The sequence below is a fragment of the Ostrinia nubilalis genome, chromosome 13, assembly GCF_963855985.1.
Source record: "Ostrinia nubilalis chromosome 13, ilOstNubi1.1, whole genome shotgun sequence".
NCBI lineage: Eukaryota > Metazoa > Arthropoda > Insecta > Lepidoptera > Crambidae > Ostrinia > Ostrinia nubilalis.
In genome coordinates this window covers 8,671,688-8,698,994 of record NC_087100.1, presented here as the reverse complement: position 1 = coordinate 8,698,994, position 27,307 = coordinate 8,671,688, and the positions used below count along the sequence as shown (strand labels likewise).

General features: G+C 35.5%; 2 protein-coding genes across 6 annotated transcripts; one reads left to right on the top strand and one right to left on the bottom strand.

Moving 5' to 3' along the window:
* Positions 1–564: 564 nt before the first annotated feature.
* Positions 565–25,362, top strand: LOC135077567 (xylosyltransferase oxt). 4 transcript variants are annotated; one of them, XM_063972116.1, is made up of 5 exons: positions 565–756; positions 862–934; positions 21,275–21,417; positions 21,787–21,944; positions 22,441–25,362. In XM_063972116.1, exons 3-5 carry the CDS (start codon positions 21,342–21,344, stop codon positions 24,253–24,255), a joined length of 2,049 nt encoding a protein of 682 aa, XP_063828186.1. In that variant the 5' UTR covers positions 565–756; positions 862–934; positions 21,275–21,341; the 3' UTR covers positions 24,256–25,362. The 4 variants fall into 4 exon arrangements, with proteins under 4 accessions (XP_063828186.1, XP_063828188.1, XP_063828185.1 ...); XM_063972115.1 differs by lacking the exons at positions 565–756; positions 862–934 and adding an exon at positions 20,101–21,037; XM_063972118.1 differs by lacking the exons at positions 565–756; positions 862–934; positions 22,441–25,362 and adding an exon at positions 19,942–21,037 and having other exon boundaries at positions 21,275–21,461; positions 21,787–21,876.
* LOC135077568 (dehydrogenase/reductase SDR family member 4) lies at positions 1,288–12,807 on the bottom strand. Of its 2 annotated transcripts, XM_063972119.1 has the most exons (7): positions 12,638–12,798; positions 8,497–8,657; positions 8,238–8,415; positions 5,144–5,221; positions 2,539–2,685; positions 2,222–2,356; positions 1,288–1,658 (listed from the first exon to the last, which is right to left on the bottom strand). In XM_063972119.1, the coding sequence occupies exons 2-7, from the start codon at positions 8,628–8,630 to the stop codon at positions 1,488–1,490; spliced, it is 843 nt and encodes a 280-aa protein (XP_063828189.1). In that variant the 5' UTR covers positions 8,631–8,657; positions 12,638–12,798; the 3' UTR covers positions 1,288–1,487. The 2 variants fall into 2 exon arrangements, with proteins under 2 accessions (XP_063828189.1, XP_063828190.1); XM_063972120.1 differs by lacking the exon at positions 5,144–5,221 and having other exon boundaries at positions 12,638–12,807.
* Positions 25,363–27,307: the final 1,945 nt, after the last annotated feature.

The window sequence follows — 27,307 nt, the reverse complement described above, 5'->3', positions numbered from 1 at the left end:
ACCTATTCCTAGTATTTATTAATACTCGATCCAAATACCTATTCCACCTAGTACGTAGTAATTTAGCATACTTGACGCGACTAGTGCGGACTAATCCACCACGTAATATGACTTTAAAATACATTTTTTTTAAAAGATACAACCGTAGTATGAATATTGCAATTTGAAATTGAATAATAATTCCTCCATTCATACTTCAACAGGCTTTGGACTGTCAACTTAAAAGTATTTAAAAGATATCAATTTCATAAAAAAAAAATTACAATTTTTTTCTTATTTACATAAATATGGTTTGACTACGTTTGTGTGCGTTTGCTTCGTCGCGCTCAAATTTGTTTGGTCAGACAGAGACGGAGTGAATCTCTACGTTCGCACATAAGCTTAGCGAGAAATACTAGGTGCGCGTAATACACGACTACGGATTACGCAATAATAACCTCTATTACTTTGATGATAGGGTCGGAAATCGTGTAATTTATAAAATACTAGGTGGATCAAGTATTTATAAAATTGGAATAGGTGCCGCCTAGTACTGTAAAATACCTAGTGTGTGGATCTGTTCTAGTAAATACGTCTCATCTCTACCGGCTACTGCCGTCGGACGGGATAAGCCTCGTGGTCCCGGCTAATTCTGTCGGCCCCCCATTAAGTGGGGGCGTGGGAAGGCGCCTTGGTCTTTTCTAGTACCCGAAGGCGCCGACAACTATGCGGCAGAGGGAATACCCGAGGTTTTAGTGGGTTCAAGTCTCGGAGGAGGTAGGTATGGACAGGCCCATCTTCCTGGGTTAAAAAAAAAGAAAAAAGTTGCATTCAGCATGTCATCTAGTTACTTCATTAAATAATTAAAATGTATTCTTTCAGTTTCCTTGTTCTTCTGAAAAAATCTATTGATCAGAGATCGCAAGTCGCTACGTTGTCCCCACGTAATATGTTGGTAAGTTGTTTAATTCTTTATTCACAAATAATAAGATACCACATAATGATTTAAAATCGTTTATCGTACGTAACGTAATGTAATTATTTTGTTTTATTAACAAAAACTTACTTTTATCAAATAATATAGGTAGTTTATGGCGGATTTGCGCTAAATAAATTCTTTAGTTAGCAGTTAGCACACAATTTATCCGTAAAAATAGGATAGGTACACTAAAAATAATGTAGGTACCTATGTAGTAAATAATTGATTAAACTTAGATTAATAAAGCTAAAACTAAACTAAAACTTAGATTAATTAATCTAAGTGATAAAAATAAAAAGTTTAACAAAGGTGTAACAAAACACTTAAAATTACTTTACACCCTTTTTATTACGAGTATACTTAATACAATTTATCCCGATCCCGACCCGAGTATTATATGTACCTATAACCTTAAAAATATACAAACAAGTAGGTAATTTTAACTTTTACATTAATTATAAATTGCAAAACTCCCTTGCGAGTGGATATTTTAGTAACAGTATTAGTAAAACACTGGTGGTAAGAAGGCTTATAAGTGAGCTAGAGCTCCACCAGCCACAACAATGGTTTCGCCAGTGACGAAGCTGCCATCGTCCGATACCAAGAATGCGACCGCCCCAGCAACCTCTTCCGGTCTTCCTAGCCTTTTCATTGGGACTATTGATAGAGACTGCTCTCTTGCAGATTCTGATTCAGTCAGCTAAAACAAAATTATCACATGCATAAGTTATGTCGGACTGGCCGACTCGTGATCTGGGGAGCGCGGGTTTTCGGTCCCCGCCGCTCGACTATCACCTCACCACTCGTGACACAAGCATATTTAGCTTAGTACGAGGGGCTAACGGAAGTATTAGTATTTGGTGAAATAACAAATTACTAATAATAATCTTTAAAAAAAATTGATACACACTACTACTAGCAATTAATAGACTACAATTCATTCGATATTTACCAATCTTTTTTACCATAACGCACTTTGCCTACATCACGCACAACGAATCAGAAGTGAAAGCTAGCTTCGCCTGCAATCCTCATCAACGACAGAGGATCTGTCTAAATATCTTACCCGAAAAAACAACATCGTGTCAACGTTGTTGTTATGGCGACAGACAGATGAAATGGTGGCACCTAGAAGGACTTAGAAGAAGCCCTACCACCACCAAAATTTAGCTGGCGCTGAGAATCGAACCTAATATAGTCTGAGATAGGCTAGTTATATACCGTATATATAATAAATCAATGCTTAGAGATAAAAAATCTTACCGCAGAAGCGAATTTTGTGTCTATGATTCCTGGTGCAACACAGTTCACTCTAATGTTATCATGAACTACTTCCCCGGCTATAGCTTTTGTAAGACCTAGAAGCGCTGTCTTACTCACGCCGTAGGGTCCCAGAGGCTAAAATGAAAACATTTTAATTTTAGCAACTTCCTGCGCTTGTAAAAATATAGATGGATGGATATATGTTACTCTAAATTCAAAGCTTATTTTGAAACCATAGGTAAGTTCTACTGGTACTATTATTTATTCTGTGGTTCTACTTAGGTAGCGGCTAAACAATTAAAGTAAAGCATACTTACAAAAATAGGCTGGTAACCAGACAAAGACGATATGAAAACAATGCTCCCACCCCCTCGTTTCAACATCTCAGGATACGCGTCTTTTGCCAACAGCCACGAACATTTTACATTAATGTCGAATATTTTGTCCCAAGCTTCTTCACTAGTCTACAATAATTAAGGAAACGTATTGATTAGGTAGTTGTAGTATTATTTTGTTAAATTTACGTGCTTACACGATAAAATAAATAATTTATATTGGCAATCAATTATTTATACGATAGATCATTAAACAAGGGACCGGGAATCGACGATGACGATACTAATTTATCTACCTACTTAAATGAGTTAAGTAAATGCTTGTCGTAACTTTATGAACTACTAGCGGCCGCCCGCGACTTCGTACGCGTGGATCCCGTTTTACCCCTTTAGGGGTGGTGTTTCGTAAAATCCTTTCTTAGCGTATGCCTACGTCATCATAACATCTACCTGCATGCCAAATTTCAGACCGATCCGTCCAGTGGTTTAGGCTGTGCGTTGATAGATCACTATGTCACTATGCTTATAATATAATATGCTTACCTATACATACAGGGTGTCCCAAAAACAATGGATAACCCTGTAACCATCGATAGGCCTCGCCATGATCTCCCTAACGTCCAATTTTGACCCCAGTAAAAATATCACCGTTTTCAAGATTTTTAAGATTTTGTGCATTTTTAGAAAATTGCCACCTGCGATTACTTTTTCTCATGCCATTTCTACAAATGAGGATACTTTTCAATCTAGTTTTTTTCCTTATCACAAGGGATAGTTGGGCTATCAAAAGAAAAGATTAAAGTTCAACGAACTAGTTTAAAAGTATGAAAATTTTAAGAAATTGCAGAGAAGAAGGAAAAATTAATTCATTCTTGCACTCATGATCAGCCGTCGTGTAAAAAAAATGTAGGAAGACCATCGTGCCCATTACCTTAAAAACTTCCTTAGTTAATTGAGATTCTAAAAAGGTATCACAAGCCTATGTATTCTGTATTATTTTTATCTTATGGCTACTTGAATAGCAACTAGTATGAAAACTGCAAAAATGAGTTTTTCTCGTAATAGTTAAACTAGGACTGCATAGTGGCATTAAATACAAATGGATAATTTTTAGCGTAGGAATTTTAATAAAGCAATATTTTATCATCATCATCATCATCATTTCAGCCATAGGACGTCCACTGCTGAACATAGGCCTGTACCCCAATGATTTTCATAATGACCGCTTGGTAGCGGCCTGCATCCAGCACCTTCCTGCTTACCTTTATGAGGTCGTCGGTCCACTTTGTAGGTAGACTTCCTACGATGCGCTTTCCGGTACGTAGCCTCCACTTGAACCCTGTTGCCCCATTGGCCGTCCGTTCTGCGTTTTTGTGATTACTTAATTTTTGTTTTAAACCTTATAAATGTGCCTATAGACAGATACCCGTGATAATACACGGCTCGGAAACGTGGATTTTTTGGACAGCGTGTTATGGAAGGGGCTATGCTCGGGTTTCTTCACGAAACCGTATCAGAATTTAGGAGATCCGTAAACGAACTAAAGTCGCTGACATAGCTCGACGGATCAGCAAGCTGAAGTGGCAATGGGCAGGGCACAGTAGGTTGCAGAACTGAGGCAGCAGGGTTAAAGTGGAGGCTACGTACCGGAAAGCGCATCGTAGGACGTCCACCTACAAAGTGGACCGACGACCTCATAAAGGTAAGCAGGAAGGTGCTGGATGCAGGCCGCTACCAAGCGGTCATTATGAAAATCATTGGGGTACAGGCCTATGTTCAGCAGTGGACGTCCTTTGGCTGAAATGATGATGATGATGATGATAAAATGTTGCTTTATTAAAATTCGTACGCTAAAAATTATCCATTTGTATTTAATGCCACTATGCAGTCCTAGTTTAATTATTACGAGAAAAACTCATTTTTGCAGTTTTCATACTAGTTGCTATTCAAGTAGCCATAAGATAAAAATAATACAGAATACATAGGCTTGTGATACCTTTTTAGAATCTCAATTAACCAAGGAAGTTTTTAAGGTAATGGGCACGATGGTCTTCCTACATTTTTTTTACACGACGGCTGATCAAAAGTGCAAGACAATGAATTAATTTTTCCTTCTTCTCTGCAATTTCTTAAAATTTTCATACTTATAAACTAGTTTGTTGAACTTTAATCTTTTCTTTTGATAGCCCAACTATCCCTTGTGATAAGGAAAAAAACTAGATTGAAAAGTATCCTCATTTGTAGAAATGGCATGAGAAAAAGTAATCGCAGGTGGCAATTTTCTAAAAATGCACAAAATCTTAAAAATCTTGAAAACGGTGATATTTTTACTGGGGTCAAAATTGGACGTTAGGGAAAACCATGGCGAGGCCTATCGATGGTTACAGGGTTATCCATTGTTTTTGGGACACCCTGTATATTATGCTTATATTATTATTGTACCTATTTCCAACACAATGTAGGTATATTGTTTTTAAATGGAAAAAACTTATGACTTATGTCAGTCAGTCACCTTTGAGATATGATTGCAATTTATGTTCAATTTATGTATGTATTTGTTAGCTAGGTAAAGTACCCTACTACTGACCTCTAGTGTGGCATCGACGGTTGGATTGACGGCAGCGTTCGAAACTAATATGTCAAGACCTCCAAACTTGTTAACTGCCTGAAAACATGATATATTTACACAATGAGGATCTTTTCTATTTTTAGCTGTGAATGCAGATTTATAGGGCTAAGAAATCCTTAATACACAGTCCAAAAATTTTTGTTCTATGACAAAAATTGACGAAGTTATGGCCAAATTACTAAAAAAGTTCACTGACCGCCCGGCGCGGGGACGATGACGTCACTATATCCGATTCGAACGCTGCCGGCGTACTGCGTGGATAGAAAATATTTTTTTCTAGCCAAACTATCAGTTTTAGAGAAAAACTTGTAATGACATTTATTCATCAGAATAAAGTAAGCTATCGATAGGTAATTTTTAAAAATAGAAATTGTGAAAAATAACGCAAAAAATCCATACGCTCATACGATTCAATGGAACGCAGAGACGCGATTGGGGTCTCCGCGGTGGTATATTTGGCGATTTATTCAAATAAAGTGTTCATAAGTGTTGTTAGAGTCATATCTTCTTCCAAGTAAAATATAAAAATGTATAAGTATTAATTTATTTACTTCTAACAATAAGGTATAGCTGAGGCAGATACACTCTGCCTAGACTACAAGCTCAGATCATAGAAGGGAATAGATGTGAAACGGGGGCGTGGCGCGTGTCTCCGCGATATGCCCAGAAACGAACATCGGCCGCGTAGCTAGGTTAGTCGCGATTCAGTCGTACTAAGGAAATGTTCTCCGATATTTTGGATAATGCGTCGTTACGTGCAATAAAACAAGTGAAACGAAGAACTACAGGAACAATGGAGTCATTTACTACATGTAAGTATTGCAAATCCATTGGTATTTTGCTTATAAATAAAAAAAACTTAACATTTTTACGAACGAATTCAGTGCCGTAACAGTTACTGCGATATCGAAATCAGTGGTGATAAAAATTCTAACACACTTGTACATTGACGATTTAGTTAGCAACCACTTTATGTCATGCTCAACTACTGCGCAATGTATTTAATTTCTTCCGATATCCACTGTCGTGTGAAAATACACAGTACGGCCGCATGTGCCGGTCGTAACATAGTGCCGTGCTCGTGTTCTAATGCGGTTTCCTATTATCGATAAATAGAAGTAAATTATAATTTTCTATTTTGTAATTTTAAATAAAAAAATGATGTGTTACTTGCGATTATAAGATTTTACAAAAAAAATAATAACAGAAGAAGTAATTAGTAACTGTCAACTATGTAATTACTATAAGAGCTAGTTGAAAGCCTAATGTAGGCATTATTTTTGATAAACATATGCGGTACGCAGATCGCCATAATTAAAAAGTAAATGCGTGATAGTAGTTAATAATAACGTATAATAATAAAAAGGTTTTCATACATAAGCATTTTGTGAAACCAGTTTCGAGCCTTGCCCCTAGCGATTTAAAGTATCGATATCTTGTCGACTGCATTTTATCTTTGTTCTCTCACTAGCGTTTTCAAAGTGTGCGTCACGTCACGCGGCCATTGATTGGCCATAAGGCACGCCTTCTGGCCAATCACAGCACTTTTAAGCCGGTTGCACATGTTGTCGTAGACTCTCAGTCGCTTTGTTTTTACACAGTTGAATGTGTGTGTGGGAGCTGTGGTGGGGGAAATGTGGGGACACTAGTTCTCGTTGTAGTTACGCGCGACTTCATATCTATTCTCTTTCTATGATCTGAGGCTACAAGACATTGCTATGAAGATAATTTCGATGTACACGCAATAAATGTTATTTAGTTTTTCTGAGTTAAACCTACGTACCTACCAATCTATTCGCCGTTCCCATGGGCGGGCCAGCTGCTGCAGGAAAGGACAGCTGCTCCCTCCTGGAAATCTATTTAATCTTAGCCTAGAAGCTGGGTATGACTCCCCCGCCCCCCTCCTCTCCCCAGGTCATAAGCTGGGCATGACTTCCCCCTCGGCCAGAAGTTGGGTATGACTTGACCCCCCCCCCCCCTCCCCCCAGGCCAGAAGCTGGGTAAGGCTAGCCCCTCCCCCCAGCCCATAGAAACTGGTTATGACTTGACCCCGCCCCCCCCCTCCCCCAGGCCAGAAGCTGGGTAAGGCTAGCCCCTTCCCCCAGTCCATAAGCTTACCCCCCCCAGGCCAGAAACTGGGTATGACTTGCCTCTCCCCCCCTCCCACCAAGGCCAGAAGCTGGGTAAGGCTTGCCCCTCCCCCCAGGCTATAAGCTGGGTATGACTTATCCCCCCCCCCAGGCCAGAAACTGGGTATTAGCATCATATTATATATTATTATGTTCAATACAAACAATCATTAAGATACACTCACCCCAAACGCGTCTCCGCATTGCATCGAATCCTATGAAAATGTGGTTTTTGGACATAGCGATACTTATTTTTCACAATTTTTATTTTTAAAAATTACTGGTCGATAGGTTACTTTATTTTGATGAATAAATGTTATTAAAAGTTTTTTTCTAAAACTGATAGTTTAGCTGGAAAAAAATATTTTCCATCCCAATAGTACGCCGGCTGCGCTCGATTCGGATATAGTGACGTCACGCGGCCCTGCGTACGTTGACTTTTAGCGGCAAAAACGGCCTATGTTTATTACTTAATATCTTCGTAAGTAATGGTCCGATTTGGATAATTCAAAAAGATATATCTTTCTTATGTCTTAAAGATTAACGTAGATACCAGTTTTATTGAATTTTCTACAACAGTACTGATCCTCATTGGAGAATAGTGCACTATCCGTTCGCTTTAGGTTTGCCGCTGGCGATATGACGTCACTCGAAGAGAAGCGTCTATATGCTATAACTTTAACAAACTATATTTAAAATATTTTTTATTTATTAATATTAATAAAAATTGTGTATTTGCGTAAAATAAGACACATTAATTGCGTTTAATCGCGATTGGAAGAGGGGACGCGCATTCCACGGACCGGCAAACTTAGCGCGAACGGGTAGATTCGCTTGGGCTATGAGAACATAATACTTAACTTAAAAGTTTAGAGAATTCTAAAATTAAATAGGTCCAAGCCAAGGATTAAGCGGTAACTTACAGTTTCAATCAATTTCTTTCGCTGATCTTTATTTGCGACGTGACACACAACTCCCTCGACGTTGATACCGTCCTTTCTCAAACTGCTGACTGCACTATTGACATTAGCTTCTTTTCTGCTGCTTACGACAACAGACGCACCTTCATTGCCAAGTCTTTTAGCGATCGCTAATCCAATACTGAAATGGTCAATAAAAATAATAGCTATATTATTTTAATTATATTTTGTGGTATTACTTACCTAAATTAAATTATCTTACCCATCAGTAGAAGCAGAAATTACAGCTACTTTGCCCTTTAATCTGGTCATGGTGTGGTTATATTTGGCACTTGTATAAAAAGGACTTGCTGCTTGTTTGAGACCTTTCGATGTAGTTAACACTGATCGTATCATTTCAGTCTAAATCATTAAACGCTGTAACTGAAAATGATTAAAATGTTCGTAATTTTCAGTTGTTGTGCCTAAAAGTCACTGCGAAATTTGAATATAGCTACTCTACGTCTTAGATTAGAGATGGGTTTGTAGCCAGCTAGTTTGGATAATAACTGATTATTATCTATTAATAGCCATTATTAGCCATCCATTGGCTAGTAACCCTGCTATTAATAGTTTCTTACGTTTTTTCTTCCACCTTTAAAATCAAATCAATATTAAAATCAAATATTACTCAAAGAAACAAAAAAGAACTAAAATATTAAAAAACATCAATGTAATTTATATAAAAGACATTGTAGTTAAAAAAGAATCTAAATATAAATTCAAATTCAAATATATTTATTCATAAAACATAGGTACAAAGGGTGATAATTATAATTGCAGTGAGCTCTATGCTTAACCTATTCAGGTACATGAATTATTTTGTGACTTCAGTCAGAATACATCATAAAAAAGCAGAAACTGACTGACTTAGTGACACTCAACGCACAGCCTAAACGGCTAAACGTAGGCACTTGAAATTTGGAAGGGACGTAGCTTAAATACCGTAGAGGTGCACTAAGAAAGGAATTACCAAAATTCCCAAGGGAACGGGAATTAGCGGGAAAATCCTTTTGTATGAAAAATCTAAACCGCTTAAGTCAGACGCTTGAAATTTGGCATGTAGGTACATTAGTAAACTTAAAGTTTAGTTACAACAAGGAATTCCCGAAATTCCCACGGTATTGGGAATTAGCTGGAAAATCCTTTTGTATGAAAAAAGTAAACCGCTTAAGTTACACGCTTGAAATTTGGCATGTAGATACCTTAGTAAACTGAAAGCTTAGTTACAACAAGGAATTCCCGAAATTCCCACGAGAACGGGAATTAGCGGGAAAATCCTTTTGTATGAAAAATCTAAACCGCTTAAGTTAGACGCTTGAAATTTGGCATGCAGGTACCTTAGTAAACTTAAAGCTTAGTTACAACAGGATTTTCCAAAATTCCCACGGGAACGGGAGTTAGGAAAAAACATTTGTATGAAAAAATCTAAACCGTGTAAGATAGATGAAGGGGGTAAAACGGGATCCACGCGTACGAAGTCGCGGGCGGCCGCTAGTGCTTAATAACAGGCGATACTAAAAAAATACATAAAATACCCAGAAAATGTCAATAAATAATAAAAACTCAGATATTTTTTGACTTTTTTTATCGATAAAAATAGGTTTAGTAGTTCCGCCTATTTTCATATGTGCACTTTCTCAAGACTCATACTGTACTAGCGGCCGCCCGCGACTTCGTACGCGTGGATCCCGTTTTACCCCCTTCATCTATCTTACGCGGTTTAGATTTTTTCATACAAATGTTTTTTCCCGCTAACTCCCGTTCCCGTGGGAATTTTGCAATATCCTGTTGTAACTAAGCTTTAAGTTTACTAAGGTACCTGCATGCCAAATTTCAAGCGTCTAACTTAGGCGGTTTAGATTTTTCATACAAAAGGATTTTCCCGATAATTCCCGTTCCCGTGGGAATTTCGGGAATTCCTTGTTGAAACTAAGCTTTCAGTTTACTATGGTACCTACATGCCAAATTTCAAGCGTCTATCTTACGCGGTTTAGATTTTTTCATACAAATGTTTTTTCCCGCTGATTCCCGTTCCCGTTGGAATTTTGCAATATCCTGTTGTAATTAAGCTTTAAGTTTACTAAGGTACCTGCATGCCAAATTTCAAGCGTCTAACTTAAGCGGTTTAGATTTTTCATAAGATAGGATTTTCCCGCTAATTCCCGTTTCCGTAGGAATTTCGGGAATTCCTTTCTTAGTGCACCTCTACGGTACTTAAGCTACGTCCCTTCCAAATTTCAAGTACATACGTTTAGCCGTTTAGGCTGTGCGTTGATAAATGTCACTAAGTCAGTCAGTTTCTCCTTTTATATATTTAGACTAGCGGCCGCCCGCGATTTCGTACGCGTGGATCCCGTTTTAGCCCCTACATCTATCTTACGCGGTTTAGATTTTTTCATACATGTGTTTTTTCCCGCTAACTCCCGTTCCCGTGGGAATTTTGCAATATCCTCTTGTAACTAAGCTTTGAGTTTACTAAGGTACCTGCATGCCAAATTTCAAGCGTCTATCTTACGCGGTTTAGATTTTTTCATACATGTGTTTTTTCCCGCTAACTCCCGTTCCCGTGGGAATTTTGCAATATCCTCTTGTAACTAAGCTTTGAGTTTACTAAGGTACCTGCATGCCAAATTTCAAGCGTCTATCTTACGTGGTTTAGATTTTTTCATACAAATGTTTTTTCCCGCTTACTCCCGTTCCCGTGGGAATTGTGAAATATCCTCTTGTAACTAAGCTTTAAGTTTACTAAGGTACCTGCATGCCAAATTTAAAGCGTCTAACTTAAGCGGTTTAGATTTTTCATACAAAAGGATTTTCCCGCTAATTCCCGTACCCGTGGGAATTTCGGGTATTCCTTTCTTAATGCACCTCTACGGTACCTAAGCTACGTCCCTTCCAAATTTCAAGTGCTAAAAGACAATGCCGGAAATTGGCGTCTTTTTTTTTTCGCGCGGCCATCGACCAAACTTTGTTTTTTGATTACAAAATAGTGTAATAAACCAAACTTACTATGGCATGTATACCTCTAAACTCAGTCTGAACTGAGTTACGAGCATTAGAAGTTTGATGATTTTCATACTAGATTTGCTTTTTGCGCGCAAAGTTTTGTAAGAAATTGCAACAAAATAGTGAGATTGTATGTGTAAACAAACAATACCATCCATTAAAAGCTCCAGACATCAGTATGGAGCAGAATCAGCGCAATAAAAAAATAGCGCAATATTTTGTTGCAATTTCTTACAAAACTTGCGCACAAAAAGCAAATCTTGTATGAAAATCATCAAACTTCTAATGCTCGTAACTCAGTTCAGACTGAGTTTAGAGGTATACATGCTTTAGTAAGTTTGGTTTATTACACTATTTTGTAATAAAAAAACAAAGTTTGGTCGATGGCCGCGCGAAAAAAAAAAGACGCCACTTTCCATACAAAATCTGGCATTGCCATTTGTAAACTATGAAGGGATATGTTTAATCATTAGTATAACATTAATAGCAGGGTTACCATCTGAAATCGGCTATTATTGGCTATTAATGGCTAATAACTGCTTTTAATCCGTTACTAGCCAATTGCTATTAATCGGATTATTAGCACTTACCCATCTCTATCTTAGATTAATAAATCAAAGCTCTACGTCTTTAAAAAACGCGCGTCAGGGTGTACTGGGACACGCCCTCGGCAAATCTGTTTTAGGTTTTCTAGTGGATAAAATAACAGTTTAGTTAAGAATTCTATAGATCCCGGGTTAAATTTAGAATATCGAGAAGCAGTAGGCTTCAAGATATAATATCATTCGCTTCAAGTCTCATTCGAGGCGTGTTAATGTAATGTTACATTTAAGTTGGTACAGTAGTTAGGTACAAACTAGAGTAAAACCTTCGATTATTATTCTAGAGGCTTAGATCTAAGTCTAGAGGAAAGTATGAGTTAGACTTCTCTTATTAAATATAAATGGATTAAGTACTTAAGTAAGTATCTGAAAATGTCAAACTTTCTTTTAATGGGCTTATAGGAATTTATCAGTAAATAATAACCTTACATTAATAGTAGGATAACAATATTTTTGTTGCGGCTTAGGTTTTATTACCTAGTTAAAGTAGGCTAAGAAAGTAGGTAGGTACCTACTTACTTATTTATCACGTTAATACTAAAAGTTAACAAAGGTGACGCGAAAAATACCTATTGATTCTCATTTGTGGACTTAGCCATTAAATTCAAAGTTCATTATTTTTTGTACGAACACGAAGTTATCATTTCTTATCTCAACATGGTGATAATAATATGTTTCTATGAAACTAGTTTGGTAAATAATATTTAGAAAGAAAATATTTCTAATAATGATATTAGTATCAACTTCACATACCTTTATACTGCTAAAAGTTTATGTAGGTAAGTAGGTACTTCATTAACCCTATTTAGCACGATAGTTCGACTTGATGAATAGTCGAACACTATTTATTTTTACATCGACAAAACACTTTTGATACATTGTGGAATGTGGCACAACAACATAAATGAAGAGAGAGATCAATGAAAAAGATCAAACATGCGGGCTGCCTTGTGGCCTGTAGGCAAAGTCACAATGATCAAACTACCGAGCTCTACGCGCGGAATCTACAGTCACGCTACAGTTTTACGCACCATCCTGTGCCCCGATTGCGCTAATTTGTAATCACAGATTAGAGAGTATGTCTAAAGTTTGTAATTTCTCTGAATTCATTCGCGTTTCATCTCTAGTCCACACTCCATTTTTATTCTACCTGATGTGCAGTTCGGTAAATTTCGGTATCGCGGTAAAGTTCACGCGCAAACAACGACGAAACAATGGATTTAAGCACTTTTCATTAAAAGTCCGACCATCTTGATTTTTCACTAAAACACAGCAAATGTTCATAAAGGCGTTTGACTTGCGTTTGAGAAAAAGTAGCTTTCTTCAGCTTTTACACAAAGAAGCAGTTGCGTTTTGATTTCGTTTGAACTAGCTGTCAAAGCGACACCGCGATACGAATTTGTGATTTTCGTTAGTCGCGTTGTAGTTAAAAATATTTTGCGCAATCGGGGCACAGCGCTCCGACGCCGACGACGACAGGACGGCGAACGAAAATCAGCTATTTTGACAAATCCGTATCGCGGTGTCGTTTTGACAGTTAGTTCAAACGAAACTGTATAAACTTAAACGGAGCGCGCCTGCACCTTTGAGTAAAAGCTGACTGAAAGCTACTTTTTCTCACACGCAAGTCAATAATAATAATAATATAATAATAATAATAAATATCTTTATTTGCATAAAACATGGTAGAAAATAGTTATTACAAAATTCATAAGCGAGTACACAACATGTTTAGTCGAATAAAATAGACATGCAAATTTATATCGTCTCCGCAGAGCACCCATTTCGTATTAGTACTTATTTAATGAATACCTTTATTATCATCAAAAAATTCCTTTAAGTCATAAAATGTTTTAGTCAGTAACCACCTCAGCAAGGCTGTCTTAAACGATTTATTGTTTAGAGTTTTAAAGTTATCTGGTATATTGTTGTAAACTTTTATGCACATGGCTATACAGCTCTTACTAAACTGCGCTGTTTTAGGCATATCGTTAAAAACCAGTCTATTGGAGTTTCTAGTATTTCTTGGATACACATTGGATGCCCGTGTAAATAAGGTTTTGTTAAGCTGTACAAATACACAAATTTCATAAACATACAGAGATGTTAAAGTCAGTATACCATGCTTTGCAAACCATGGCCGACATGATGTGCGTGGAGGAAGTCCACATATTGCTCTCAAGCATTTTTTTTGTGCAATAAATGCTCTTTGTACACCTGTACCATTGCCCCACACTATAAGGCCATAGCGTAGTATAGAGCCTATGTAAGCATGATATGCTGTAATGGCTGTTTTTACATTAGTTACATTTCTAACCTGCCTTAATGCAAAAACAAATTTATTGGTTCTACTACAGATATTATCTATATGTGTTTTCCAATTAATATGTTTATCGATAGTTACACCCAAAAATTTTACATTATTAACTTCTTCAATTATTGTGTCTTTGTAGTGGATGTTCATTTTATTAGATTCCGTATTTTGATAGTTGTTAAAATGTATATAATTAGACTTACTTAAATTTATTTTTAAATTGTTCATGTCAAGCCATTTAATCAGTTTATTAATTGTATCGATTATGTCATTTTCGTGGTCAAGAATAGTATTCATTAATTTGTTTGATGTCACTATGATGGAAATGTCATCAGCAAACATAATGCACTTGTGGTCCGTTACATTGGTAATGTCATTTACATAAATAAGGAACAATACAGGGCCTAAAACGCTTCCCTGTGGTACGCCACACTCACTAATCCTATATTCAGAAAAGTGAGGTGTAACTTCGTTATTCTGGTTTAGTTTATTTATAACGACGCACTGTTGTCTGCCACAAAGATAAGTTCTTATCCATTCCAAAGCAGGTCCTCTAATTCCAACTGTTTCCATTTTTTCTAGCAATAATGAATGTGAAACGTGGTCGAACGCTTTTGAGAGATCAATGAATAAAGTAGTTGTAAAGTTCTTATTATTAATACTAGATAGAACAGTATTTATTAGCTTATATATAGCCAGTGTTGTGGATTTGTTTTTTTGAAAGCCATATTGATCATGATTGATTATGTCAAATCGCTCGAAAAATTCGGTCAGTCTTTTATGCATACATTTTTCAAAGATTTTTGAAAATATCGGTATCAGGGCAATTGGTCGATAACTGTTAACACTATCACTATCACCTTTTTTATATAAAGGTTTTATAATGGTTCGTTTGAGAAGATCAGGAAAGGTGCCAGAAGAAAACGAGGCATTTATTAGATAGGTTAGAACAGGTAGAATTTCACAAATACATTCCTTAATAATTTTAGTATTTATTTCATCATATCCTTCTGATTTAGTATTATTTAATGACATGACTTCATTTTTGACTTCTACTTCTGAAACGGGTTTTAAGAATATAGTTTGAGATATATATTTCTTATTGGTCATTCTTTCTGGGTTGTCAGTTCTGGTTTTATTGGTCAAATTGGTATAAAAGTCGTTGAATCTCGAAGCTATTTTTGTAGCGTCAGTTAAGATTGATTCATTCGATTTAATTTTTTCTATGTCATTTCTAATGGGAACGGTGTTAATTTCATTTTTTACTATCGTCCATGACGCTTTACATTTGTTTTTACTTTTGCAAATGAATTTTATGTTAGAACGTCTTTTTGAACAAGATATACATTTTTTCAATTTTTTCGAGTATTTAATGTAATTTAATTTATTTGTTTCCGTTTTGTTTTTGTAATATTTGTAACGCAGTTTTCGCTTATTTCTACAAGCTAGCAATAGGCCATTTGTGATCCAATTTTGCTTAGCTTTTTTTAATGGATTATTTTTTATTTTGAGCACTGGGAAGCAAAGTTTATAAATAAGACTTATTAGTTCATGAAATTTTCTGAAGCTTTCGTTAAAGTCACATTCATCATAAACATCAGACCAAGATAGGACTGATAAGTATTTTTTAAACAATAAAATATATTCTCGGCTATAGTCTCGTTTATAAGTGTAAAAAGCTAATCGTTTAGTAATTTTGTGTTTTATGGGGAAACTTAACATCTGTGCCGTTTCATGGTCGGAGAGATAAAGGGGTAGTATTGATACTTTTGCGTGTTCAATGTTACTCAGTATATGGTCTATGCATGACAGCTTCCTAGTGGGTTCCTTAACGTGGATTGTAAGATTGTAATTTTCAGTTAAGTCTCGTAAATTCTCGGTCATTTTACTTTGAACTAATGTGTTTATATTAAAATCACCGGCTATGACAATGTTTATTTTATATTTGTGTTTTTCTAAAATTTCATGAAGAACACAATCGAGTTTATTGAAGAAAACATTGGAGTCAGAAGAAGGCGTTCTATAAATACAAAGTATTATTAGTTTATTATGTGTGACTTCTATCCCGCAGCATTCAAAAGAAATTTGAGACGAATATGGCCTCAGGTATATTAGTTCTTTGTAATCCAGATTTTTTTTGGTCAAGATGCAAGATCCTCCCCTGTTTTTATTTCTGGAAAAAGATGACGCCATTTGGTAGTTATTGATTTTTGCATATTTTTCCTGCCCAGATTTCAAAAAGGTCTCAGTTAGGCATATAATATCGGGGTCGTTTCCTTCCCGCGCCATGTCTGTAATTGTGAGTTCTAGGAGTTCCTTTTTAGATACAATGCTAGCAATGTTTTGGTGTAGAATTTTGAATGTTCTGTCTGTTGTAGACTCACAACTATGGGGCACGAAAAAAAGTACTTTGCGATGGCGTGATGATGTTAGTGGTTAGCGAGTTATTAATTGAACGTTTAAAATAGAAAGGGATAGTCCCTTTTTTTGGAATATCTAGAATGTCTGAGATATGATTTTTATTTATTGTATATGTCAACTTATTATTATTAAATGTCATAGATTGATTATTATTATTAATTTTCCTTATATTAACCGAATTGTATTTATGGTTTTTAAATGTCAAAAACTGTATTTTATATTCACAATAGTCAATAGATAAATTAATTTTATTACTGATAAAATTTATGTAATTGGAATCTTTCATGTATTTGTATTTATTACTGTAGTCTAATATGCAACATTTCTCGAAATGATTTGTCCATACTTTCATAGCATTGTACAATTGGTATTCATTGAAATAAGGATTATAGTTTACGGGGACGACATAAACCGATGACTTAGATAATAGGTTAACTGCTATACAAAGGTTTGAGTGCAATCTGTGTAAGTTATTGTCATGAGAACCGAAACCTAGAATTACAATGTCTTTGTGGGATACATTTTTTGCAACAGTCCTGCAATACGGCAAGATTTCTGAACTTTGAGCTTCCGAGACAATTATTGCCGAGGTACTGTATCTGTCATTCCATTTTCCAGATCTAGAGTGTAAAATCGTTGAAGACAATCCTCTGAGCTGCTCATCTCCTATGATGTAAATGGTAGGTTTATTTTTATTTTCGCTCTCACAGCTCTCACTTTCTGGCGAAGTTATCGAGTTGTTGTTCTCAAGTTTAAGTTTAAGTTCGGTTATTTGCTTATTTAAGCTTTCCATTTCCCGCGTGGCCTCTTGTAGTGATTTCTTGAGTTCGGCTATTTTTATTTGGAAGCAAAGAAACTTTTCCAAATCTCTTTTTTCTTCTTCTACAGGCAAGATGGGAACTTTCGGAGGTGTAGCAAAAATTTCAGGTGGTAAGGAGAGTCTTTTGTTATTTTCCATTTTATATTGTGTCTTACAGAGGTTTTTTAGCAAGTGTATTTCATTATTTAGTTTAGTAATATTCTTCTTTAAGTTATTGTTTTCCAGTATCGTACTTTCCAGCTCTGTTTCCGTAGAGATAAGGTTGAGTTTTAATTGGTTAATTTCTTCACGTAGTTCATATTCGGTGCTTGTGTCATTTATGAAAGTATTTTCTGTGCTTTTCGATAATCTTTCTCCAGATATGCAAGAGTCATCGCATACTGAGATGTCGTCTTGTGTTAAGATGTGGGAGTCAATGGATACATCAGTGTCCATAGATGCGGTGGGATAGCTGGATCGTTGGATGTTTGCATCACTCGACGAAGTCTTTGCGTGTATTGAAGCTTTCGCGGCAGCTTGCTTTCTAGTAGATACGGAGGTCTGTTCGAAGGGTGCTTTGTTTTTAGGTTTAGGTGGTATAACTATACATACAGGACATTTCCAGCTTTGTTTCTTATCTTTGCTCATTATATTATACAGTTTCTCTGAGAGCCCCACACAGTCAAATTCATATCTGCTTTGACATTTTGTATCTTTTTTATTAACTTTAGCCTTGCATTTATTACAACGAACAATATCTGGTGCCATCTTTATGTATTTATCTCAAAATACAAAAATTTCACGCGTAGGCGGTCTCGAACCCGCGTTCCTGACGTTTGGTGTACAAGTCTAAGCCGTTGGGCTGTCAGCAGCTATATTAGCGGCGGCGAAAATGATAACTGGTTGTATCTTATGTTGTTGTTTTATTGGCGATGACGGCAGTTCGATTTTGTGAGTTAGTTGCGTTGGGTAGGACGTAGGTGAAGACGGTGTCACTAGATGGCGTTATTTTTTCTTTATCCAATAGTGCGCCTTATTACTGTATTGTAATAGGTTTTGTTGTTCCGTAACACCCAGATCAATTCAAATAAAATAAACCGTCAGTTAAATTATCAATTTGGGATTTTGCACATATTACTTAATGAGCACGATAGTCACTTTTATTGTTTACATTACACTGCACAAAATAGTTTTTATTGTTATTTGATGATTTCGTCCAGGTGAATTAGGATGGTTTTTTGTCAATATTTGTTGATAACACTGCACACAGTACTTAAGTTCATATTTCACGCACTTCGTCGAAATTCTTGGAGATAACACTTGTACACGATGTTTATGATAAGCTGTACGCGATTTTGATGGAATCAGCAACGTAAATATACTTTTTACATTTTTACGCTTAGAAAATATACAGAGCCGATGTTTACTTGACGGCAACGCCATCTAGTTTTTCAAACGCTAACGCTTAACGAATATTTGCTGTGTTTTAGTTTAAAAACTAGCGTCCGTCCGCGACTTCGTACGCGTGGATCCCATTTTACCCCCTTAGGGGTGGAGTTTCGTAAAATTATTTCTTAGCGGATGCCTACGTCATAACATCTACCTGCATGCCAAATTTTAGCCCGATCCGTCCAGTGATTTGGGCTGTGCGTTGATAGATCACTATGTCAGTCAGTCAGTCACCTTTGAGTTATAGAAAATAAACTTTGTTGAGTGCCATACTGAGGAAATTGGATTAAACGATCTTCATACTGTTATTTTTTATTTTCATAACTTTAATATTAATGAACATGAAGTACGAATATACGAGTGTATTGTTTTAAACTTTCATGGTCACTAACATAATTATTATTACTGACGGGATTGCTACCATGTACCTTAGTTTTGAGTTTCCGATATTTCGGCACTGTCGCAACGGAGTAAGTGAAGAAACTTGCTGTGAGATGTTATGGGCAGACATTATTGGTCTACCCTCTTTCGCAGTCTATTATTACGATTGCCATTACCCGCAAGTTTCTTCAGGTACTCCGTGACCATGGCGCTTGCAACAGTGCCGAAATATCGGAAACTCAAAACTAAGGTATACATGGTAGCAATCCCGTCAGTAATAATAATAGGAAAATGTATTGAAAAATAGGTAAATCGTATATTGATTTATGTAACTAATTTTATTATGTATCATACTTATAACTAATCACTTCATTCAGAACTAGAAAAAGATTCTAAGCATTCCACTTTTCTTTAATAGATGATCAAGATAAAGAGGTATTTAATATAAATTATTGCTCTTCCAGCATTTCAATTATTCAATCTTGCTTGATGAAATCTTTTTCAATTTTCACCATTCCTCTGCACCAATTTGTGAGGTACACCTGAAAACCCCGATAAAACAGCTATTATGTAAGAATAATATAAAAAACAACCCTTCTGACGCAGTTAGGTAACAAACTAAATGTATCAAAACATTTCACTCCAACTTACTGTCAACTCAACGACGTGCTTTAAAATCAAAGATTGACTGAATTATGCCATTATTATATTTAGATAAGGTGTTCGGACTTTTACTTAATACTGTGATAAATTCGTTGTTTCATCTTTGTTTACGCGTGAACGATACCGCGATACCGAATTGCACTTCGGCTGAATGAAAATGGAGCGTAACTGGAGTGTAGACTGGAGATGAAACATTCATTCATTCGCATTTCATCTCCTGTCCAGTCCATGTTTAAAGTAATGCACAGTGACCCGGCATCCAGGCACCATTATGTCATGTAGTAAAAAAACCCATGCAAAAAGAGCGTAGTGTAACGCCTTGTCCACAGATATGGCCTTGACAGTTCTGCAGTCGGCTCAGCTGTCAAAATTAAATTGTCATTTTATTCTTCTTGCTATCCGTTCCGTGTTTCGTTTGCTAAAGTTGCCGCTGAATCTTTGTAATAATTAATTAAAAGCTCATATAAATTATGTTCCTAATGTAAAATCTCTACTGCCTAAATGGAATGTGTATGTGATAATCACCATACTGTGAAATGGCGTGTAGTTTTCGAAGATTTTACTACAAGTACACAAAGTGCCTGGTGATAACGGTGTTAATCGCATTTTTTGTCCAATTATTACTTGCAATAAATTATTTCCCCACTGAAAATGATCATTTGTTAAAAACAAAATCACATGGAAATGTCGAGAAGCAGGAAATAGCTGGTGTTTCAGCTAGAAAATCTGATGTCAGATATATTGACGACGAAGATTTTACTGTGAAAAATCCTAACAAACCCGCTTCATATCTAAGACTAGCAGAGTTGGATTTTAAACCCCCCTGTGAAATTCAAAACAGAGAAGCCATATCTGCAATACATAGAGCTAAGACACAAAACTGTAAACAAGAAATAGTCAATCTTACATGTTTAATTCAAGGAGGAAATTATTACCCTAAAAGTTTACCTAACTATTGTGTCGGAAAAGATGTAGTATATGGAAAACATTTGGGCTGCTATAAGGATGAAAAAAAACTTAGACTGCTATCTAGTTATTATGGAAATTATGCTTCAACCAACTCGCACAGTTCATGTTTAGATATTTGTGTCCAAGCTGGTTTTCCTTTTGCTGGAGTTCAATACTCGTGAGTGTTATATTCCGAAATGTGTAACAGATAACAAAACATTTCTTTATTTTTGAAACTCTTATTTTCTACAGACTGGTTTCTTGCTTGAGGCGTCTTTCATTGAGATCTATGTTCTTCCTTAGGTTCTCTAGGTTCCTCCAAAATTAATCCTATTAGAATTTTATCTAAATAATAGAAGATACTGTGTTGTTAATCTCTGATGTAATTCTTATAATTTATTTTTAAATATTTCAGAACTGAATGTTTTTGTGGAGAAACTGCACCCTTAACAACGGCAAAAATTGAGGATCACTTATGTGATATGAAATGTCCGGGAAACCCCACTGAAATGTGTGGAGGCTATTTCACAATGAATGTATTTGAAACTGGTTTAGAAAGTAAGCTTGCTGTTTATACTCATTTATGAAGTATGAATACAAAAGTAATTATTAATATAGTCTTGTTAGTTTTATATATTTATTTATTTAAATAGATTCAACCTAGAACTAGATGAAAATAATATAATATAGTTGAAAGAATTAAGTACTAATTAATGCTAAAGTTGCCTTATCTCATTTCTCATAAGAAATATTTGTGGAGGAAACTCAAAGAACTGCAGAGATCAACCAACAACTCACTTCTATATTATCTATAGTAATCATACTTATTGTTTAATATTAATTTAATTTGTACATAGCAAAGGTACAACATGTTTTGAACAAATAAATTTATCTGTATATTTAGATTTACCTACTTTTTAATTTCAGAATTTGTGCCACATGTACCCATAACTGTGAATCAAAAACAAGAATCTGTAAGAATAATATTCCTTTTAACACTGAATGGACGAGCTGTAAGACAAGTTAATAGACTAATCAATACACTTTATCGGAGAAATCATTATTTTTATATCCATGTGGATAAGGTAAGTGTGCTTTCTTTTTAAATATTTAATTGAAATTCAAAATAATAGAGTTCCTGCTAATCCCTCCATCCATATTATGTTCCATAGTAAATTCTTGTTAAAGTTCAGGCAAACCAACACAATCAGCCGGCGTGCAGCAATGGCGATCAATGCGTTTAAATCTGATCGTCATCTGATCGTGATGGTTTGGCTGAACCTTTAGGTCAAGGTTTACCTCCACAGTTACATTACTTCCTAGTGTGTGTGATTATGGTTTAAATCAGAATCTAATGATATCTTCAAGTTCATCAAGTAAAGCATAACCTGAAGTATTGAAAATCAAATAATGATGATGGATTACAAAATTTGATTAAATTCACATTTTTATTATTAAATAGTTTGGTTAATTTTAACACTACAACAAAGTAAAATTTAATGATTTAAAAATACAAAACAAAGTTTGTACTTCAAGACCTTTGTAGGTAGGTATTAAATAAATTCAACTCTTTTTTTTCAGCGCCAAGACTACTTGCATCGTAAGCTGTCTATACTGCAGACCAAATTTTCAAACATAAAATTAGCGGAAAAAAGATTCTCCTCAATATGGGGTGGAGCTTCATTGCTAAAAATGCTGTTGACTTCTATGAGAGACATATTAACCTTAGATTGGGAATGGGACTTTGTGATTAATTTAAGTGAAAGTGATTTCCCAATCAAATCGATTGAAGATTTAGAAAACTTTTTATCTGCAAACAAGGGGTTAAATTTTGTTAAATCACATGGCCGTGAAGTTCAGAGATTTATTAAGAAACAAGGATTAGACAAAACTTTTATTGAATGTGAAACCCACATGTGGCGAGTTGGCGACAGAAAGCTGCCACGGGGAGTAGTGATTGATGGCGGAAGCGACTGGATAGCTTTGTCGCCTAAATTCGTAGCATATGTTGCTGGAGAGCATGACGAACTATTAGCAGGTTTAGATGTTATTTTTCAACACACGCTTTTACCTGCAGAGTCATTTTTTCACACAGTATTGAGGAATTCCCAATTCTGTAATACATATGTTGATAATAATTTACATGTGACCAATTGGAAAAGAAAGTTGGGTTGCAAATGTCAGTATAAACATGTTGTAGATTGGTGTGGATGCTCTCCTAATGATTTCAAAACCGAGGACTGGCCTAGAATACAAAATACGAAAGATCGACAACTGTTTTTCGCAAGAAAATTCGAACCCATAATCAATCAAGAAGTGATAACTAGAGTAGAACAGTTTATAGGATTTGAAGATCACTACCTACTACAAAATTTGGAGGCATACTGGCAAAGCATTTACAATATTGATGACTTGACTTCGAGTACAGATGATTTGATGTTGACTCATGCAGCTAGTATCTTAAGACAAAACGCCAACATTTTAAACCAAGAAGGTTGCTTGTTGGAACCTGATGAAGTAATTGAAATTAGTTTATACAATTTTGCAGATACTTATAAAGGGAATCTAATTTTACATAAAGCTATTCTAGATAATGGTGATAACATATTGTTAGAGACATGGTATAAACCGAAACAAATATTAGATTTTAACTTTGAAAGTCGTTATGTAGATATAATTAAAACATTTAAAGTTAGTTCAGAATATGATCAAAAAGAAATCACATTCAGAAACTTTGCTAACATATTAGGTCCTTTATCAGAGCCAAATTTGCTATATCAATTTTCTTCAGATATCGATAAAAAAGGTGAAAATCTGACGGTTCTTTGGTTGGATCCTGCTGGCGTCATAGCCGATGTCAACCACCTTCATGTCGATGAAAATAATCTAACGAATTTCATTAAACCCAATTTAAAAATACCTTTACTTCCAGGTATTTGGAAAGTGGGTTTATTTGAAAATTCTGAATTTATAGTATTTACTAGATTCCTTATAACTCCTCTAGAATTATTTTCTGGAAAAGAAATTAGTCACCACGAAGCGACGATTATTCACAGTGGATCTCAAAGTGCTTACAAGAACTTTTCTAACATAAACATTGTGAATTTTCTACCGAACGAAAATGAACGGTTATTGCTAAAAAAGGTTTCGAATTCAAATATAAAAAGAGTGAACAAAGATTTAAGAGAGTGGATAGATAATCTTACATCTAGTTTTTACAGTGTTTTAGGAACTTGTGTTGCATCGTCTAGTCTTAATGATGTAAAACTTAAGCCTCTCTGTGGTAATCATAAGTTTGAACACTGTTCTTCTACTGGCTGGAGTTCATTATCTCCTGATCCTAAAGGATCAATAGGCAAATTTAATGAAAGCACGGGGCGATTAGTTAGAGTATGACATAAGATGATTCCTATGTAGGCAACATTTGTTATGTTATTGTATTTTAAGTACATTATTGTAAAAAATTTGCGCGATAAGCCAAAAAGAGATTTATAACATTTTATGATTACTTGTAATAGAATAGAATATATTTATTTGTAATAAATGTGAATGTGACGAAAATGCCTTATACCAAATGTCTTCTATACCTACAATAATTGACGAATTTCTGAATAATCACTCATTTAATAGTGTGACGTTACAATAATAATTATGAATATAATTTGTATGCTATAAAATTCAGCTAAATGTGCAATGCTGAATTAAACTTAAAACACCATACATAGGTGTTGTTTACCACGTTTATTACAAATAAATATGTATATTCTATTATATTCTTGCACAGTCATGTGACTGTGTGTGAGTCATGTGCGTGTGGTGGATTGAGACCGCAGAGATTTCAGTGAAAGCATTAGGTAATGCTTTTTACAAAAATGCTGAACATAAAACATGTCTGTAAATTAAATTGCTGTCTAGAAATTGAACTGAGGGGCGATAATTTTTTAATAAGTTGTGACAGGTTTTGGAGGTAGGTAGTTAAAAAGTTAAAGTTGTAACGTAGGCTACCCGTTCGCGCTAAGTTTGCCGGTCCGTGGAAGACGCGCATTCCCAATTCCCTCGCCCAACCGCGATTAAACGCAATTAATGTGTCTTATTTTACGCAAATACACATTTTTTAGCAATAATAATAAATAAAAAATATTTTAAATATATGTAGCTTGTTAAATTTATAGACGCTTCCCTTCAAGTGACGTCATATCGCCAGCGGCAAACTTAAAGCGAACGGATAGTACTTATTAGCCTAGGCTTGGCGCAGACCATCGATTTTTCGTCGGCCGATTATTTAGTCTGGCAGTTGATCAGTATGGGCATGTATGGAAGTGCGCAACCGATTTGATTTGGCCGATTCTTCATACAATTTAAAATCGGGCACAACTATCGGCCAACTAAAAATCGGTGGTCTGCGCATAAGGCTTACCGTAAAGAAAACCTATTGCAACCTAAGAATTCTCATTATCATAACATACGTCCAGTTTTCTAGTTTTGTGACTTAGCTACTTAACACTACAGTACACGCGCCCTCTTTTTTACACCAATACACGCGCGGCCTACTCTGGTAAGCCAATTTAAAATCACTGTTAATCAGTTTGTAAGCAATTTATGAATACAATTACTATGTAAATGATAAAAGTGTTTGTTATAGTTCTTTTATAATCAAAGTTTATTTATAAAACTATTTAGGATCAAACATTATAAACGGATTTAAAAGTTGTAAATTTTTTGGACCAAAATTGCATTCTGAGATCCATGTTAGCAAAAAATAATTTAGTGAAAAAATATGGTTTGTTTTTTATCTTTCATAGTATGCAAGACTTTCTAATGCCTAGTACATGGGGTAAATCCGTTTTTTGCAAGTCTTCCATAATTTTTTTGTCGAGTGATTTCGGGCTTTTGAGTAGACTCGCAGTTTTGATGGCCAATTTTAGAAAAGTACGCAGACACTAGCGACCCAACTTTCACTGGCTTATTTACAAATTTAGTAAACGAGGCTTTCCTGGAATGCCAGCTCTCTGGCGCAAGTTTTAAAAAAGTTATAGTGTAAAATGTTACCCTGGTCTCCCATAGTAGGCCACGCGTGTACTCTAGTGTTAAATCTAGGTATCTTGGATTTTTAATTCGAGATCTCAATAAACGTTTATAATTCCGCTCAATCTAACTAAAGTACAACAAACAACTCTTCGACGCTTCGACAAAGTACCGCAGTTAGAATTGTTAAATACCGGCGCTACAATTTTGTGCCCCGCGGTTTCTGAATTGATATTTTTGATTTGAGCGTGCTCTCTTAATTAGTATGAACTTTTCATTTAAATTGATCCTTGAGTAGAAGATAAGTTACGCTCAAGCTGAAAATCTCAATCAGAAACCGGGCCAGTCTGTTCATTTAGTAATTCCTAATATTTTAAGAGGTTTAATACATAAATTATGTTGGTGTTTATGTTACGGTCAAAGTGATAAATGTGAAAATTATGAATAATCGCCGGTTATTATGAATAATTACCGCATGATTTGGTAAATGTGATTAATATGAGGTCATTTATGTGTGCATAAAACTAAATAGGCGGCTTAGGGGTGGCCCAAGGGCCACCCCCGCCGCACCTTAACCTATTTTTCACTTTAAATCAAAACATTATGTTATAGGCATCATGGAAAAGTAATATTATGCAAGAAACATTCCAAACTCATTATGCCCAATTATATTAATATATGATATCAAAACGTTCAAAAGTTTGGCTGTACACGAGCACGTACACAAGATGTTGTTCTCTTTTATGAAATTTGTTAGTACTAAGGTTGAATTATTAAATAATCACTGTTAAATGTGATTAATTTATCACTTTTACCGCGACTGTCGGTAATTATTCATAATAACCGGTTATTATTAATAATTTTCAATTTATCACATTAACCGTAACATTTATATCATATTAGCTAAATAATAATAGATAAAATATTTTGTAACTACGTTATAATTTTCTACAAAATAAACATACCATAAATGAGTGCCTTTCACTTTCTGAATTTTAAATACCTATCACGTCGTAGTCGTAGTAGTATGATGCCTATACCGAAATTACCTATCGGCTGACGGCGAATCCTAATAAGTAGGTATTTAAGTTGCTGTGAATAGAATGACATAAAGGCACAGTTAAACATGCTCATAAAATTACATGCTTGTTAGCATGCATAAAACAGTGTACGTTACCTCAGGCCTCAGCGACATGGTGACGCTGATCAAGATGTGCATTATGGAAAAGTTAGTGCCTTGTATCCTGTAAATGTGCCGAGAATCTAGAATTTGTGCCCAATAAGTTTTAGGAGTAATTGCAGAAAATAAGATTCCGCTGCTGCAGTAAGGCTTGAAAACATTACCGCAGCGACATTTGCTACTATTATGTATTCTGTGCTATTAGCCTTAGCCACATTAAAGTATCTCAAAAGGTAGCATAAA

Bases quoted from the DNA above. Each gene is read 5' to 3' on its own strand.
- LOC135077568 (XM_063972119.1), bottom strand. From the start codon at position 8,630: ATGATACGATCAGTGTTAACTACATCGAAAGGTCTCAAACAAGCAGCA. The intron at 2,686-5,143 runs GTCAGTAGTAGG...TAATTATTGTAG, and splicing joins CCGTCGATGCCACACTAGAG to ACTAGTGAAGAAGCTTGGGA. The intron at 2,357-2,538 runs GTAAGTATGCTT...TTTTCATTTTAG, and splicing joins CTGGTTACCAGCCTATTTTT to CCTCTGGGACCCTACGGCGT.
- LOC135077567 (XM_063972115.1), top strand. From the start codon at position 20,448: ATGGCGTGTAGTTTTCGAAGATTTTACTACAAGTACACAAAGTGCCTG. The intron at 21,038-21,274 runs GTGAGTGTTATA...TAAATATTTCAG, and splicing joins TTTGCTGGAGTTCAATACTC to AACTGAATGTTTTTGTGGAG. The intron at 21,418-21,786 runs GTAAGCTTGCTG...TTTTAATTTCAG, and splicing joins ATTTGAAACTGGTTTAGAAA to AATTTGTGCCACATGTACCC.